Source organism: Neomonachus schauinslandi, chromosome 11 (genome assembly GCF_002201575.2).
Source record: "Neomonachus schauinslandi chromosome 11, ASM220157v2, whole genome shotgun sequence".
NCBI lineage: Eukaryota > Metazoa > Chordata > Mammalia > Carnivora > Phocidae > Neomonachus > Neomonachus schauinslandi.
In genome coordinates, this window is record NC_058413.1 from 6,724,294 (window position 1) to 6,742,503 (window position 18,210).

At 59.1% G+C, this 18,210-nt stretch overlaps 1 protein-coding gene across 2 annotated transcripts; it reads right to left on the reverse strand.

The window, feature by feature from the left end:
• Positions 1–633: 633 nt before the first annotated feature.
• Positions 634–12,027, reverse strand: OVOL1 (ovo like transcriptional repressor 1). Of its 2 annotated transcripts, none has more exons than XM_021685553.2 (4): positions 11,561–12,027; positions 4,043–4,260; positions 1,973–2,162; positions 634–1,711 (listed from the first exon to the last, which is right to left on the reverse strand). In XM_021685553.2, the coding sequence occupies exons 1-4, from the start codon at positions 11,658–11,660 to the stop codon at positions 1,416–1,418; spliced, it is 804 nt and encodes a 267-aa protein (XP_021541228.1). In that variant the 5' UTR covers positions 11,661–12,027; the 3' UTR covers positions 634–1,415. The 2 variants fall into 2 exon arrangements, with proteins under 2 accessions (XP_021541228.1, XP_021541229.1); XM_021685554.2 differs by lacking the exon at positions 11,561–12,027 and adding an exon at positions 9,927–9,937.
• Between the last annotated feature and the right edge of the window lie 6,183 nt (positions 12,028–18,210).

The following is an 18,210-nucleotide window of genomic DNA, read 5'->3' on the forward strand; positions in this document are numbered from 1 at the left end:
GCTGCATTCTTCGGACCTCTTTCGAGTTTGCCTTCTCATTCTTTGTCAGGCTGGCTCCAACCCTGCCCCTCTCTCCCTTTTGACCCACACCCCTTCTCCTGTTTTTAGCGGGAAACACAGCCACACCAATAGAGCCTGGTGGCCGATTTCCTCCGATGGAGCCAACCAGCCCCGGGATGGCTCGCTCCTTATGTGCTCACAACCCAGCCTAGTCCTGTGAAAGAGTCAGAAAATAGGCTACAAATAGAACTTGTTAGCCCTCCAATACTGCCCTCCCGAGAGGCCTCTGATGGGTCTGGTTATTATTCTGTCCCAATTTTTTGCTGCTGCCCTAGGGTTTTTCTCTCAACCAGAGAAAGGGCAGGCCTTGCAGTCTGGTCCCATTCTCTTCTCAGTCTCGACGGTGGACTCTGGGTGCATCAAAGACTCATCACCCCACCGGCCTTTCTCCTACAGCCGCAGCTGGACAAACTCTTGGTCTCCACACTGGTGAGTTGTTCCACAAAAGGTCTGTTATTGGGAGGCAAGCAGGCTCTCAGTAACCCCCAGGCATGCCCTGAAAGGATGTGGGAGGAAGGCAGAGCCCTGGGGGGGGGGGGGGGGGGGGGGCCGGGGCCCCCCGGGCCACCACAGACAGACCAGCACCCCCCAGGCAGGGCGGGAGGAAGGTCTTGGGGGGGAGGGGGGGGGGTGGCTGAGGGCAGCCCCCCCAGAGCCAAGGCACAGAGGAGGTATGAAATGTCCAGGATAAATAGAACTGCATAGAGAGGGAACAAAGCCAGCTCCATCCTCTCTTAAAAATAGCCGCCATCGGCACCAAAAATATATTAATATATCTGTACATGTGTCATCTTTAAAAAAAGGAAATAAAACTTCCTTGGCACCTTGTCGTCGATTTCCTAAAAATGAGGTGATGTGTGGAAAGGCCTCCTGTGTGCGCACATGCGTCCACGGCTGGGCACGTGTATGCATCTCCCTGTGGGAAGGGCCTCGCCCCCCGCGGCCCTGAGCGCTGGATGCACCGCGGGGCAGGCGGGCACCAGCTCCCCCAGCAGCACCTTGGGTTTGCCCGGCTGCTCTCTGCCCATGCTCTTTCCTCTGCTGTCCACGGGGGACCAGCGGTCCCCGCCCCTGTGCTCCAGAGGAGGAAGGCCGCCGAGCATCCTCACGTCCCTCCTCTGGGAAGTCCTCTCTCTGAAGGTGGGCCTCGCCCATGTCGGCCCGGGGCTCGGAGTGGCCTCTGCCCATCAGACAAAAACGCAAACATGAACAGAGCTCAGTGCAGGGCCTAAGCCGGCACGTGTGCCCGGGCGGGAGGTGGGGGCCTCCAGGCCTGGTCACCGTGGCCCACGAGAGGCAGCGGGAGGGTGGACTGGCCGGGCAGCAGGCAGGCGACCCAGGCCGGGCGGTGCCACTCAGAGGTGGTGGTTGCTCTGTAGCAGGGAGGTGACAGTATTCTGCAGGGCCACGGCCACCTTCTTGGAGGTCTTGCGCAGCAGTGGGCTGTCGGGGTGGTGCTCCTTCAGGTGCAGGACGTGGCCCTCCTGGCTCTCAGACGTGCAGCCACACTCCTCACACACGTACAGCTTGGCCCGCCGCTCCTTGTACGCATACTTCTGCTGCACGCCGTGGATCTTCTTGAGATGAGACTCCAGAGAGCAGCGCTGCGTGAAGGCCTTGTCACACAAGCTGCACTTGTAGGGCCTCACGCCTGCAGGGAGGAGAGCACGGGGTGTCAGGGAGCCGACAGGAGCCCCGTGAGCAGCTTCCCCACCACAGCGAGGCCAGGCCACCTGACTCTGGGGGAGGGGAACCGAGGAGGCCTGTCCCGTCTCCAGCTCCCTGAGGGACCAAACCGATTAGCCGAGGGGGGCTTCTGCCCGAGCTCCAGGACGCCCCTCCCAGGCTGTGGATCCCCCACTGGGCAGGGGCTGGAGGAGCTCACTGCCCCACGCCAAGGGGCTCCTCTTACCGGTGTGGGTGCGGACGTGTCTCTTCAGGTCGAATGTGTCATTGAAGCCCTTCCCACAGTAGGTGCAGAGGTGCCTCTTGACGTCGTTGTGACACTTCATGTGGCGATTCAGCATGCGCTGGTAGGTGAAGGCCTTCTGGCAGATGTGGCAAGTGAAGAGGTCTCCATTGGGACTATCCCCCAGGGTCACCTGTGGGCGAGGATGGTGTTTGTGACAGCCGTCTGGGAGCAGGGGCTGCAGGTGGGCATGCTGGGAGGATGCAAACACCAGCCCCCAGCCGCCCACGGAAAGCCGAGCTCGCCCTCCGGAGGCCGCACCTCTGTGCCCCTGGCTCACAGATCAGCGCTGGTGGGGCTGGAAGGAACCTTTGGGTCAATGGTCAGGCCTGCTGTTGGGTTCCCAAATCCCCTGCCACCCGCCCCTTTACACCTCTAGAGATGTGCAATGAACTACCTGTAGAAACAGCTGGGGTCACCATCACCTGTTAGGAAGGCCTCCCTTCCTGGGGCTCAAAGCTGCTGCCCTGCACCTGGGCCTCTGTCGGCCTTCTCTGAGGGACGACAGGGGCACGACCAGGATATGGCCTCTGTCATGGCCATCGCCCCCCGAGGCCGCCGCTCGGAGCCTGGAGCCCAGCCCCCTGCTTTTACTGGAGCCAGGCCTGACGCGGTATGAGGGGAGGCCCCTTGCCATCCTCACAGCCCTCTTGCTTATAAACCTGCTTCATTTCTTTTGTAACCACGGAAAGGCTCAAATCTTTTCAGATGTGGAGATGAGTCCCATGAGTAGGGTGACTGTCATTTAGGGCCAGTCTTGTTTTATCTTTACCTCCCAACCTCCCCCTGGCCCTGGATCATTTGGAAGCAAATCCTGGCCACGCTCTGCCCCTCGGGAAGGATGCTGCTCCGCGTGACGGCAGTTCCTTTCCGGCCCTGTGGCCGGCACAGACAGACATGGTCTCGGTCCTCCACAGCCATTAACGTCCAGAGGCTGCTTGTGCTGCAGGTGGCCCTGTTGCTGTCACCTCCTCCTGTCACCCATCACATCACACTCTTCTACTGCTTCTGGCCCCAGGGAAAGGCCCCTTATTGCCGGCTAGTCAAGACCTTTTGGGTCAGGACCCACCTCTCGGGCGCATCTGCCATCCCGTGCCCTCTGCCCTCTCTCCATGCCCTCCCTACCGACCAGAGTCCAAGGGATGAGAGGAAGGCCCCAGGGGCTTGGGGCCACTGTGCTGGTTCCCCGGCCAACCGACCAGCACGTGTCTGGGTGGTTCGCCTCTGGTTACAACACACGCTTGGCCTACACGAGGAAGAGGGGAAGGAAAGGCATTCTGCTGCCAGCTTTCTTCAGTCCTTTGGCACACAGAATAGAGCTACAAGATTCCTTCCCCTAGATCGGTGCTGGCAGGTGCTTCCAGATCCTAGACCTTTCAGGAATGCAGGCCCAGCCAGCGACAGCCTCGCTGTCTGCACGCTCCTCAAAAGCAGGGGCATCTCTGTTGCCCCACGCCCTCCTTACTGCTCCCACTGCAGAGGCTGAGCACAGCAGGCTGCTCCCCGCCCCCCCGGCCTTGCCCTAGGTACAAGGCCTCAGATGCCGACGGGGCCGGAAGCGGCACGCTCGGGTGAGCCGGAGACCACCGGGCACGTGCCTCAAGGGACAGCTAACCACCAAGTGGACTCCAGAGCTTACTCTGGACGCGGCACGGAGGGGAAGCCAGGAGAAGGGGTTGAGCCGGGCTCACGTCTCCCGCTTTTCCTAGGACTAGCAAAGAGGTACCTCCCCTTAAGGACAGAAACAAACCGAAATAACTCCTGGAATGGACTCCAAAGGGTGAAATGTCTTTAGAACCCTGCCGCTTCTTCCCAATGCATGACGTTGTCGCTTTAGACCTGCTTCTCTTCTCCCTGCACCCCCCATGCCCTGCTGGGTCCACTTCTCGGCAGAAACCTGGACCCAGATCCAAGGCCAGCCTCTGTCTGGGTCTCATTGTACCCGCTCTTGTGGGCTGGACACAGGTCTATACACACGCTCCTGATCCTCGGAGACAGTGTGAGGGGCAGTACCTTCATCTTGGTGCGCAGGAAGCCGTGGTCTCTGCTCTGGGGGTCTGCCAAACGACTCACGTCTTCGGAGGGCAGCTGGGCTACCACGCAGGGTCCAGGGGCCACACTATAGCTGGAGTCCCGAAGGCTCATGTCCAAAACCAGGGGGCAAGATGGGGGTTCAGCCACCGACGGCTCTGGTTCCCGGTAGGGCTGTGGTGGGCAGAAGCCCAGACTGACTGCAGAGAGAAGAACAGCCAGCTGAGGGGTTTGGTGGGGGGAACAGGATTCACTGGGGTCTCAGGACAGTTGCCTGGCAGCGGGCTGGCTGGGCCCGGGAGCCTCCGCCTGCCCCTCGCAGGCACATGGCAGAGCAAGCTCCCCCAGCCCATACACGCTGCCCCTCCCTCCTGCCCCATTAAGGTAATTACAGGGGACACCCGCCAAGCACCACAGCCCACAGGCCTGCCCGCTGAGTAATTTGTGTCTTAGCGGAACTGGGAGGACCGAACCTGCCCTGCCAATTATCCCTCCCGAGTTGTCTGCCTGCCCCACCTGGGCCAGTCCCTCCGGATTCCAGGTCTCATCCATGCTCCTGCGTGGACAAGGGGCACCACTGGAGGCCCTGGGCCCAGGGATTCATCCCTGGCCCTGACGGGTCCCCAGTGACCTGGGCCACTCTGGGCTGCTGCTTCAGGCCAATTTAGCTGCTGGCCTTCGGGGGACCGGGTGGTCCTCCAGGCTGGCTGGTGTCTGCTCTTGCAGCTCCTCAGGGTTCTAGGCTCCCCACTCCCACTGGCCAAGCTTGGCAGGCAAACAGGCCAGGTGAGGTGGAGCAGGGAGGAGGTCAGGGAGCAGCAGGTGGATGCAGCCTAACAGTCTCCTGGGCGTCGTGCCCAGCTATTATGCAACCCGCCCCCACGGCAGGGACCGCTCGCTGCGGCACAGTGAGGGCTGGGCTCCCAACCTCCACCCTCCAAGGCACCGATACCTGGCAGCCCTTTGCGGCGGCCGCTCCCCACGACACACACCTCACACTAAACCCCGTTGCGAAGCAGAGAAGAGGAAGAGTTGTCTGAGTGACAGTGCCACGGAGGGGACGGGTCTCAAAGCTGAGCAAAGCGGAGCAAACTAGCTAATGTTTTAATTCATCAGTAGTTTTCTTCCCCAAAGGCTAAACTCTATACAGTGGACCCTTTAACAAGGCAGGGGTTAGGGGTGCTGATCCTCCAACTCCATAGTCAGAAATCCAAATATAACTTTTGGCTCCCCCAAAACTTAACTGCCCAGAGCCTCCTGTTGCCTGGAAGCTTACCGAGAACAGAAACAGTCGAGTAACACGTATTTTGTACATTCTGTGTATTATAACAATAAAGTAAGCTAGAGAAGAAAAAAATGTTATGAAGAAAATCCTAAGAAAGAGGGCGCCTGGGTGGCTCAGTTGGTTAAGCGACTGCCTTCGGCTCAGGTCATGATCCTGGAGTCCTGGGATCGAGTCCTGCATCAGGCTCCCTGCTCAGCGGGGAGCCTGCTTCTCCCTCTGACCCTCCCCCCTCTCATGTGCTCTCTCATTCTCGCTCTCTCAAGTGAATAAATAAATCTTTAAAAAAAAAAAAAAAAGAAAATCCTAAGAAAGAGAAAATACATTTACAGCGCTGTGGTGTATTTATGGGAAGAACCCCATGTCTGAGTGGCCCGGTGTGCAGTTCAAACCCATCTTGTTGGGCAAGGGTTCGCTGTACTTAAACCTCATAAGCTATGAGCATTTTCCAAGCTTCAAAAGGAAGAATCAAGAGTGGCAGAGGAAGGAAAGGATGAGTTGCTTCTGGGAGGCCGAGTAAAGGTCTCAGACCCACGGACAAGGCCCAGTGCACCCCCTGCCTCACGGCTGCTGAGACAGAGAGGCCCAGTGCACCCCGCCTCACGGCTGCTGAGACAGAGAGGCCGGGGACCCAGGGAGGGGCGGCCCCAGGGCAGGGGGGCTGGAGGCAGAAGACAGGGAAGGCCGAGGACTACTGATGGAGGAAGCGTGAATATGAAAGCACCGAAGAAGTTTCGGGAGAGGCCCTGGCTCTCGCCCCCTCAAAACACAACAAAGGTCTGACAAGGGAAGAATGCGCCTGCCTGCCGCCCAGAACCCGTTCTGCTGGCACTGGCGTCCGTCTGTCCGGGGGACTTTAATGAGCCACCTCATTCCCGGAGTTGATTCACCGGTGCCTGGCCCCGGCCCGGCCTCTGAGCTGGCGTGGCGCCTCTCTCCGAAGCCTGGGAGGCTGGCCGGCAGGCCCAAGCTCTCGGGGTCCCTGCGGCCTCCCCACGGGGACGGCTGTCTGTGCACGCCCCGGCTGGGGGCTGGGAGGGGGCGGGGGTGTGGCAGAGTGCTGGCAGCTTCTGATGCCACTTTACCAGCTACCGGAGGGAGCTCTTGGCCAAGAATTCAAAGCTGAATGACAATTTCCATTTCTCAATCCAGGTAGTGACAAACAGAACAGAAACCTCTTCCCTCTTCTGTCCTTCCATATCGGATAGCGTGAGCGAAGCTCCTGGAAGTTGGAGCCTGGCCAAACGGCCTGCACAGGCAGCAGCCGAGGGAGGAGTGATGACAGGTGAGGGCTCACTGGTTTGTGCTCCGAAGGAGTTGTCACTCTTGGCTCCCTTGCGCCGAGGGGGTGGCAGTGTTCAGGGTGGGGGCGCTGCGGATCCACCCCAGCCAGGGAGACCGGGGAGACCGACTTCCTGTGCCTGCCTCTCCCACTCCACAGCAACCCCGCCGAGCTGGTGCTGAGGAGCAGGGGACAGGGAGGGAGCCAGGGGCAGGGGACCCTGTGGGTGGGGATGTTTGCCTCATGCCATCCACCCCGCCAAACCTGTCTTCCCGCCACCCCCGTGAGCCTGGCCCTGCTGCCACCGCATGCACACGGAATGCTCATCAGCGTCCCGCTCCTGGCACTGGGTGGCACTGGGTGGCAGGAGGCAGGAGGCAGGAAGCAGAACTGGTTGGGCCCTGCCTGTGCTGCTCTCTGTCCCCTAATTAGAAGTTTCCGGCAAGGCGGCGGCTGCAGCTATCATCGCCCGCCCACAGCTGCGGAGCACGGCAAGGCCAGACCAGCCGGCCCTCTCCCTACTCCCTCGGGCCTTCGCCGGTTCCCCTTCAGTTGGCCCAGCTCACCTCTGCTGGGTGATGCTGAGGGCATGGGCAGCTTTCCACCCAAGGGCTGGCTCCCCCCTTCTGGCCCCCAGCAAGTCCCCTCTGTCGCAGATGGCAAGCTGGCCAAATACCGGACAGAGGGCCAGGTCCTACCGCTTGCCGGGCCTGGAGTCACGGCTGCTCCCTAGGGCGAGCAGGTGAGGCACACGTGAGGACGCCTAACCTCTGACCACATGGGGGCGGGGGGGCTGACCTGGGGGTGGGGGGGTGTGACTCAGCGCCGAATGGGGAGCGACAATGTATCAGCAAGACCCACGCTGGGTGAGGTGGCCTTGCCCCCTTACGAGGAAAGGCAGGGGTCCCCTGTGTCCATCTCCCCCAGCCCCCGCAGGTCAGCTCGCAGTGCCTGAAAGGTGGGCAGCCTTGGAAACAATGGGCCCGTTCCTCAGCCTACTGCTTCCCTTCTGTGAATGCCAAGTTTCTCTCGCAGGCAGTATCTTTCTCCCCTTTCCCAACTGCCTTTTGTACTGTGTCCGTAACGAAGTCGACACTGGGCACCTGAGCCCGTGTGCTAGGGTGGGTGGCCCTGACCAGCCGTGGACTGTGCCTCCATTTGTCTCCTCCCTGCCTCTTTCTGGCCAGCACGGGGCTGGGCACCCCGTGGGACTGCGAACTTGTTGAAAGTGAACATCAACAGTGGCCACCCTTCGCTCTGGTCTTCCCTGTGCCCAGAGGACTTGCCCTCACCTGCTCTCTTTCTGGGATAAATGGTGTGGCAGGAGTCTGTCTCGGGTCACCGCAGCCTGGAGCAAACGGCTTGGCAGCTTATGGGACAGTGCCCCACGGGACAGGCCCTGGCCCCATCCAGGCCACTGCGCAGGCCCAAGCTGCTCTCCCATCCCCATCCACGGCAGATACGTCCTTCCCTGCCAGCACTTCCCAGGAGTTAGAGGAGGACCCTCACTGGGGGCCTGACCTCCCCCAGGCCCCTCTCCCTCCCACCCACACACACGTACTCTGGGGCCCAAAGCGGACTTGAGAAGCCTGTCCACATTGGCCTGGACACAGAGCGGCCCAGACCCCTGCACTGCCTAGCCAGAGCCGGGCCGAGCAACTCTGGTCCCCCACACCTCGGCCTGGCTGCCTCCCAGGGGTGGGTGTGTTGGTGAACTGGGAGGACAGATTGCAGAGGCCCCAACGCCGGAAAGGGGGTGCCTGGGGGCCTGGAAGAGGCCCTGGGATGCCCACATCTGGGAGCATGTCATTTCGGCTTCCAGGCCGCTACCAGGCTCATCTACCCTCAAGTACCTTCCTGGCTTTTCATTGTGACTCAGCAAGGGCTTGGAGTATGGGGCTTCATCCCTGTTTCTCCGGCTTCCCCTTTAGCCCAAGAGATGGAATTTAGCCCTTTGGTACAGGTGCTTAGGTTCCTTCTCAAGAAGCCAGCATTAGGGCGCCTGGGTGGCTCAGTTGGTTAAGCGACTGCCTTCAGCTCAGGTCATTATCCCAGGGTCCTGGGATCGAGCCCCGCATCGGGCTCCCTGCTCGGCGGGAAGCCTGCTTCTCCCTCTCCCACTCCCCCTGCTTGTGTTCCCTCTCTCGCTGTGTCTCTCTCTGTCAAATAAATAAATAAAATCTTAAAAAAAAAAAAAAAAGAAGCCAGCATTACTATCTGCATATTAATATTGATATAACAAAGGAGAAATGCCTTGGGAGATGAGGGGCGGGGAGTGAAGGGCTTAGGCCAGGCTCTTGGGCCCAAATAGGTAGCCTGCAATCTCCTTTCTGCTGTGAGCTTTCAGCCCCCTGTGCCCACCTCTGGGCTTTTCCCTTGGCTTTGGAAGGGGAGTGAGGCCACGAAAAGGTTCTGCCCCGGGGGTGGGAACTTCTAGAATCGTGCCTCAGGGAGAGAGGCTAGAGTGCTGGTCAGACTGGCGCCCTGAGCCTTCAGTCAGTAAAAGTGTCTCTTTCCAGGGGCTCTCTGATGCCTTAAGGGTTTCAGAGGGCCCCAGCAGGAAGGTCAGACCTCAAATGCTTCCCTGCTCCCCAGCTGCCCCCAGGGCCTCTCCTGGTGGGACTGGGGTCAATGCTTAGCTGGTCACAATGTGCTGAGTCTGTGAGGTGGGGTGAAGGAAACGTGCCCAGCCGGCTCCTGGGGTCATGGTCGGCTAGTGATGGAATGGCTCAGCCAGGGGACAAGCCACCACAAAACACACTCCCCAATCTCCAGCCATCTGAGGCACCCAAGCGTGGCCCGAGAACATTCCCTTTCTCATTTCCAAAACCTGTGGGAAAACTCTCCAGTGGGCCACATGGCTTTTAGAGGCTCAATTAAGTGCTTTGCCTTCTACCTTTGCTTCACCCCACAGGACTCTCCCTCCGCAGAATGATGAGGCAAATTCTCACCTGTGCCCTCCAGGTTTTGACCCGGACCCAACCATCTTGGCCGATCCTACAGAGTGAGAGGTCTGCACAGCTCCCCTCACCTGGACAGCACCAGCAGGTGGCAGAGAGCACCCAGAAGCCCTTGCCCGTCACCTGATGGGACAGCCCCTGGGATGGAGGCCTCCCCCACCACTCCTGCAACGGCCACCAGAACTGTGGTGGGGAAAATCACCAGGATGCAAGGAAGTCAATGATTGGAACAAACGGAATTTCTTTGTCCTTTGTAAAAGTCAACACATGATCTGTTACTGATTGGGATGTGAAATAAAACTAAAAATAACAGCACACGGAGTCTCGCAAGGCTCAGCTCACCTTTAACACAGTCCAAGTTCAGTTTATCAGATCCGAAGGAGCAGCTAAGCAGCAAGACAAACACAGGTGAGGGAGGAGGCAGGAGTGAAGAAGGGGCTCTGTTCCTCTCCTGACCCTTCTGGAGATGGAACACCAACCTGCCAACCCGCCAGGGAACTTGGTCACACAGGAAACTATAAACAGAATCCTGGGCCCACACCCTAATCCACCTCAGGTGAGCTGGCAGCTCACCTGCCTTTGGGTCTCAGTTTCCCCTTGTTTTAAGGAGGCTGTAGAAGCAGCGCCTTGAGATAACCTGTGAAACATCCCAACAGCGTCACAGGCCATTGGATCCTGGCAGGTCAGGCCACAGAGATCTCACCAGTACACCCACTGTCTCCACCAATTTATTCAGGAGAGAAACTGAGGCAAGAGCCCTTACAGGGCCCCTCACTGCCCTCATTTCACCACTTTCCTACAAGGCCTGGGGCACTGCCAGGGAGCCTGCAGATCAAGGGTCAAAGTCGGTTGGTTAATTACAACCTCTGCCCCCGCCCCCCACCTCCCTTGGAGGCGCTGGGCAGGGTGTGCAGCGCAGCCCCCGCCCCACCCCCAAGTCGTGGGGAGGGGGAGTTCCGAAGGAAGCTGGCTTTCTCCTGAATAAAGATTTTCTTGGGTGTGGAGGAGGACGGAAGGCACAAAAGTGTTCTCAGGGCTTCCAGAGGAAGATGCCCCTGGAGAGAGAAACAACTCGGGTTACTCATTCAACGTTGACTCGGACGCTCTCACGGCGTCCTCCCGAAACAAGCTGGGTGCACCAGCTGCCCCGGGGGCCTGGTCCCCTGGCTGTGGGCTGGGCTCCTGAAAAACACTTTCCACTCAACTATGTCCTCTGCAACCATGTCCTCTGCAAGAAGGCGCGTTTCTAACAGTGGTGAGACCTGATCCCACCTTGGTCCTCAGGACAAGCGGGGTGCAGCCGGGGCGCCTTCTCCACGGTCTCCGCGCACTCCGTGGGGCGGCTGGCCGGGAACCCCTGGCGGCCTGACCCCCACCACGACCTTCTGGCCACCAGAGTGTGGGAAAGACGGACAGATCCATGAAGGCGGCTTAAACGAGTTTTCTCTTAACATTTTGCACAAATTGCGGCCGAAGCTCCAGCTCACTCCCTGTGCCCCCCCCCCAGGTGGCATCGCTCCAGTGCCTCCTCGCGCCTCATAAAAGTCCCGGCTTTCTGGATTTACGACGTGAGAGTGGAGGGTCGCCTGAGAGGTGACACACCCCGTTGCCTCCCCTGCGCCGCGGCTCCGGCCGGTGGAGGGGAGGGCGGCACCGCGCGGGTTCGCGCGCCACGGACCCGCCTGCCCCCTGCCCAGCCGCGGGGCTTGGCAACGACTCTCGCCCCCTCCCGGCGGCCCCCGCCCCCACCCGGCGCCGCCTCCTCGGCCGCCCTGCCCTCCCCTCCCCTCCCCCCGCGCCGCGGGCTAACGGGGCCGCGGCCGCTTAAACATAAAATCGGGCGCCCCGGCTGCGCCCGCCGCGGAACTCCGCGTCGCTGCGCTCCGCACGCCCGCCGCCTGGACGGGGCCCCCAGCCCCTCGGGCGCCGCAGTCTCGAGGGCGGCGGAGGGCTCGCGGCCGCGGACTTGGCCTCACCTGGCACGTAGATCTCGCCTCGCTCCTCGTCGGGGAGCTCGCTCCAGTTCCTCTTGCACGTGGAGACGCACGGCTTCTTCACCAGAAACGCGCGGGGCATTTTCGAACCCTCCTCGCCCGGCACCGTCCGCTTCCGTCACTAGAGCCGGGAGCCGTCCCACCGTTCCCGGGCCGAGCCCGAGGCGGGGGAGGGGAGGGGGCAGTTCAGGGAACGAGTCGCCCAAGTGCCCCCACGTTCGGCGGAGAGACCGTGCCCGGGACGGTGCGCGCCCGTTTCCAACTCCGCGGGGCCGTCGCCGCCCTCCCTCCGAACGGAGGCCCTTGCAGCCAGGTGCACCGGGCGGCGGGGGGAAGCGGCAGGTAAGCGTCTCCTGGCTCGACTGGCGTCCCCCGCGGCCGCTCGGGAAGTCTTAAAGTGCGAGCCGGACGGACGGGTTCACGCTTTATTGGCTCGCGGCGGTGTGTGTTGGTGGCTGGGGCGGGGTGGGGGGGGGTGATCTGAGCTAATTAGCTTGGAGCGTCCCGGGGAGCGACGGCGCATGCGTTGGGAAATAACGGTGACAACCCACCTATTTGTTACCTGTCGAACCGGTTTCCATTCCGCTGCCGGTGAGGTGGCCTCGCGGCCTGGGCGGGGGCCCGGGCGGGGGCGGGGGGCGGGCGTGGGGCACCCAGCACCCGGCTGCCCCGCCGGCCGGGCCGCCGCTCGCCCCGCCCGGGACCTCCCAGCTGGGAGCGCTAGCGTGCGCCAACGGAAGTTTGGGAGTTTCGGAGGGAGCCGAGGAGGGGAGGGGGCAACGTTATGTGCACCCGCGCTCGCACGCTCTGCGGGTGATGAAATGAAACTCGCCCAACGGGGCCCGGCCCGACTCGGCGCGCCCCGGGCGCCTGGGGAGGCGCGAAGCCGTCGGGCGGGAACGGGCGGCCCCGCCCACACTTGTTGAACCGGGCCTGGGCCCAGGCGGCCCGGATCCCGAAGGCCTGGCTGAGCAATTCGTGGTTCAGCCCAGAGGTATTTGCTGGGCTCCGGCTCCGTGCGGGTAGGCACGCGAGGCCCCAGGAGCGCGTAGGCCAGTGGGCGTGCCCGCGGGGACGACGCGGCCACAGTACAAAGCGGAGAGTGCCGGCCGGAGAGCAGATCGCTCATCACGGCCCGGAGCCCGCTTTCTGGCTAGGGAAGTGTCGAAGGCTTCGTGGAGGATGGGGCGTTTAAACCTCTCCGAGTCCACCGAGATTCGAAAGACCTCAGCGCCTTAGTCATTGGGGCTTACGCTCCCGCAAACACTCTCATCCTGGTCCCAAAGGGCCAGATTTCAGGTGCAGCAAGGCCGAGGCCAAGGCCCCCTGAAGAAGTCAGGCCCAACCTACTTTGCCTGGTGGCAGCCACTGCAGGGCAGAGGGCTCTTGTCTGCTTTCCCCCGTTGGCCATCCTCGGCTGAAGTTCAGCCTGGGACACACACCCTCCCCCTCACCCCCCCAATCATTCAACAAGCTCTGCCCAGCCCCCAGATTTAGCTGGAGGGAGGCCCCCCCTCCCCTCGGAGCGCTTGTTGCCTTCCAGTTACTGTGACACTTTGGCGCCAGGCGGCTGCTGGGCTTCTCTTACCAGCTGGCCTACTGAGGTCAGAAATGGGACCCCTTCCTCTCTTTAGCTCTCCTTCTACCCCCATATAAAATAAACACTTCAGGATCTCTACCACACATACACCTTTCCCACGTGTTAAATGTTTGCTGGAACAGATTAAGAAAAATGAGTCTGATAAATGAATTCACACAATTCAAAAGTCAGGAGTCAAAGGGGAGCAGAAGGCTGGTGGTCGGCTTCCGGGCAGGCCCTCTACATCCCCCCACAGGTGGTCCAGGAGCACCCCGAAGGTGGGGGGGGGAGTGTGCACTTCAGGGGCAGATGGGCCTCCTCCCTCACTCCCTCCTGGGGCCTGTGAGTTTGACCAAGGGGCTTTCCTTTCCAGCCTGTTTCCTAGTCTATCACCTGAGAATCCTGTCACCTACCTCCTGGGGTCACTGTGGGCTCCCGCAGCTCATAGCTGTTTGCCCCTTCCTCTCCCAGGGCTCTGCCTTCTTGCACCCCAAACGTACTTTGTCAGCCCTCCCTTCTTACCTGCACCCTTTGGTTCAACTGGCATGAAGTGAGCACCTACTATGCACTTACCTTTCGAATAAATCCTGGAGAAACAACATTGACCCCTAACACAGTCTGTCTAGGAGGTAAATTTAGTTAATTAATTCAACAGATATTTATTGAGCATTTCTGCTGTGCCAGATCTTGCCAGGGGCTTGTTAAACAGTAGGTGCTTAGTGGAAACTAAGTCTTCACAGATGACCTTGGACACAAGAACCGCAGTCTTTCTCATGGGTGGGGGGTTAGTAAGGAACAATTCCCATGTCTCCACTTGTAGTAAGAATGTTACACAGTGTCCAGAGGGAGGGGATAGTCACCCATGCTGTCCCCTCCTATATCTCCAGTATCTACAGCTGTAGCTGGCACATAGTAGATTATCGATAAATATTTGTTGCATGAATGAATCTCTCTTTTTCTTGACTCATGTGACCCATTCAGCCTTTCATATTCCAACTTTTGGTAGAGGCATGGATACAGAGCAAATTTATTATAAGGAAAGCAATAGGGCAGGTTCGGTGATAAAAGGCAACTGACCCGGGCTGTCAGGGAAAGACAGAGAGAGTGGTGGGGACGGTGCAGAATGTGCCTGTCTAAAAGGGCAGTAACAATCATGTCATCTGAGCATAGAAACCCAATGTGGCCACATCTGTCCATTTTCGAAAAGAAGCCAAAAACCCAGATTTGTATGTGAAATCTACCAATTTTTAAAAGTTGGCTCAAAAAAAATTTTTTTTAAGATTTTATTTATTTGACAGAGACACAACGAGAGGGAACACAAGCAGGGGGAGTGGGAGAGGGAGAAGCAGGCTCCCCGCCGAGCTGGGAGCCCGATGTGGGGCTCGATCCCAGGACCCTGGGATCATGACCTGAGCCGAAGGCAGACACTTAACGACTGAGCCACCCAGGTGCCCCCCACCAAAGTTTTTTTAAAAAAAAAACATGTAACGAGTCAAACAAAATACCATTGAGGGTCAGATTTGACCCACAGGCTGCTGATGTGTGGTCTGTGGTTCATGAGCAGCCCTGGAACGAGACAATGTGCGTGAACTTGGATAAACACCAAGCTCCATGAGGGCAGGCACCTTCTGCTCCATTCACACAGTATCAGATTTCATTCATTCATTCCTTAATTCAGTCAACAAATATCGAACACCTATCACTTGCTTGGTACTGATGATTCTGTGATGCAAGGCAGAGAAAAAAGGAAACTTTTAGTGTGATGCATGACTTCAGTGATGGGATAATGACAGGTGGGGGTGCTGAGATCTGAACAAGAGGTAGGGGCCAGCTGTGTGAGCAGGCAAGAGCCAGATCCACAGAAGGAACAGCTGGTGCCCCAGAGTGGGGGTGAGCCTAGTGTATGTGAGATGAACCAAAAGACAAGGTGGCATTAGGAGGGAATGGGAGGGTGTGGGAACTGAGGTTGAAGAGGCAGGTGTGCCATGTCATGTGAGGCTCAGTGGTGGGAAGCTATGGTAGAACGGTGTAGTAGAGAGACCAGTAAGGAGACTACTGCAATTGTCCGAGCAGGAGGTGACGGTGGCCTGGGCCATCTGCAAACGGAGCCATGAGCTCTGATTCTAGGTGTTCTGAGTAGACCTCTCTTGTTGGTATAGTGTTGGGACAAGGGTGTGAAGCAAGGCAGAACTCCAGCAAGCAAGCAAGGACCGTGCTCCCCAAAGAGTGGTGGCTGGCTCCCGCCTTTGGTGCTGGGCTCCCAGCCTGAGCAGCCTGGGGAGAGCTGGGGCAGGAGTTAGATGGAGAAGGCATGGAACAACCCCTTCCTGTTCTCAGAGAAAGCTTAGCAGGGGAGCTTCGAGGGGGTGGAGGCAGGTCAGGGGTTGGGAAGCAGGGAGGCTTGAAGGCAGAAGGGCTTCCAGGAGATGAGATGTGCTGCGACAAGCAGGAAAGGGCCTGGAGTTGGCCTGCCCCAGACTTTTAGTCTCTGGGCACTCGAACCAAGCCACCTAACCTGTCAGGGCCTCAGTTTACACATCTGTTAAGTCGGGCTCCTAGTTCCAGCTCTCTTCCTCAGAGCGGTCAAGAGATGTGGATTTGCTTTTGCCTGGAAGTCTAGCAGCCTTTGAAAATGGACTCAGCCTTAAAGCAGGCTGATGTTGCCCCCGCCACCAAGGCCTCTGAGTGGCTCGAACAGTGGCCTCTCCAGCGTTATTTAACAATAGCCTCCGGGAAGCTGCAAAGCCCCTGAGAAGCCATGAGTGCTGTCAGGACACCGACCCTCCACCTCTGCAGAGTTCCTGCCCGTGGGCCTCCCAATGTCCTACTGTCAGGGCGGGCAAAGGCCCCCTCGGTGGAGGGGGGGGGGGGGGCAGTAGCCAGAGGAGGAGGGGCCATCTGGGCCATCTGGAGCCTCTGGAACAGTGCAAAGAGAAGCCAAAGGTTCCAAGCCTCTCCACGGTGGCTGCAGGTCTGACCTGCCAGACTTTATTCCCTCCTCAGTTGCCACAGCCTTCCTCATCACGGAGACTGGAATCATCAGCCCTCAAGTCCTCAGGGCCAAAGCCCAGAGTTGTCTGTCCCCTCTTCCCTCACCCTCCACATCCACCCACCACCAAGTCCCGGGAGCTCCCAAATCGTCGGGCACACGCCCACACCTCCATCCGCAGCTACGCCCTGGGCCAAGGCCCTGGCGCGTTTCACCTGGCCACAGGGCAGCCTCCGGAGCAACCTTGGCCCCCTTCCCCCACCGGCAGCCAGCTGTCTCCCCTTGGCCCAAGCCCTCCCGTGGCTCCCGTGGCAGCTGGGGGCCTCGTGCACTCTGGTCCCTCCCAGCCTCCTGACCGCTCGCCTCTCCGTTCCTGCTGGTTCTGCGTGTGCCAGCCACGCTGCTTGCCTGCCATCCACCAAGCCTGCCAAAGCCTGGTCCTGCTCAGGCCTCTCCTCCGGTGTGCCTTCCTCCCAGAACGCTTTTCCCCACCTGATGACTGGTTACCTCTGTCATTCAGGTTTCAGCCAAGTGTCCCCCTTCCGAGAGGCCTCTCTGGCCACCTAGCTAAATCCTTGTCCCCTAGTCACCTCCGGCCCATTACCCTGTCCTATTTTCCTTGCAGCATCTTTTACTCTGAAATTTTGGTTTGTCCTGTTTGTTTATTGTCTGTTATCCTCCCCCTCCCCCACAACCGTAAGTTCTGTATACAAGGGACCTCTTTCTTTTAACACCGTTTTAGTAGCTTTATTTAGATATAATTCATGTACCATAAAATTCACCTTTTTAAAGTATACAATTCAGGGGGTTTGGTATCTTCACAGAGTTGTGCAGCCATCACCACGGTCTTCCAGAACATTCTCATCACCCCAAAAGAAACCCCGTAAACATTAGCAGTCAATCCCCATTCTGCTCTTCTCCAAGCCGCTGGCATCCATTACTCTGCTTTCTCTCTATGGATTTGCCTATTGAGGTGTTCTTTTTAAAGCATCCCTGTATCCCCAGGGAGCACCCAGTGCTGGGAAGATGGGTTGGCCATGTCCCCATTTTACAGATGAGAAAACGGGCTCAGGACCCCTCGGGAAACTGACTTTCCCTTTTCCAAGCCTTGTGTATAGGATCTCCCCAGAGCTGGCCTACACCGGGGAGGCTGGAAACCCATCAGGAGAAGAAGGAATGAGGTGTGAACATTGAGTTGGGGGAGTTCCCTGCTCAGCCACCTGGCTGCAGCCCACACCTGGGCCCTCTTGGCTGGGAGGTCCCTTTCCCAGGCAGGCCTGCTGACTGCGGATTCAGGGAACGTTCATGCCCTCAGTGCTGGTGGGCTGAGCTTAACTCTCTGCCTGGCCTGTGCCAGGGACAGACCAGTGCCACCCTCCCACAGGGGAACAGGGCAGGGACATCTGGGCAGGCAGGTAAGGGGAAGGCCCATCCCAGGACCTGGACACCCAAGAGGGCTGCGGGTAGCTGGTGTGGAAGCAGGGCCAAGTCAGGGGCAGCAGGGGGCCGTTTGCTGATGTCCAGCCTCCACCTCTTAGGAGCTCTGTGACTTTGGGCAAGTGACTGCACTTCTTTGGGCCTTCATTTCCTCATCTGTGAATGGTACCCATCCCCAGGTACCCCAGGGTTGCTGGAACCCCAGGTTCCAGACCCCTGGCCCCAAGGAGCCAAGGTCCAGAAACGCTGCTGTCAGAAGCTGAGTGAGGGCCAAAGCCAGTGGCAGATTTCCTGACCCTTTGAAGCCTGTCTCTTCAACTGTAAACGAGGTTTAATAATCATTGCTCCCTCCCTGTGAGTGGTGAGGGCTAGGGGTGTGTAGTTATCAGCACCCTCTGGGCCTCAGACAGGGAAACCAGACAGGCTCCTTGTTACCCCAAGCTGTCTTCCCTCCCAGGGCTGCTCTCATCCTGGCGTCTTTCATCTTAGGTTTAATTAGCCAGGCTGCCCCACCCCACAGTCTCTTGGGCGGGAGTCATCACTCCCATTTTATAGATGGGGAAACTGAGGCACCTAGAGGGAAGTGGTTTGGGGCTGTCGCCTGTGAGTCAACTATGGAGCCAGGGC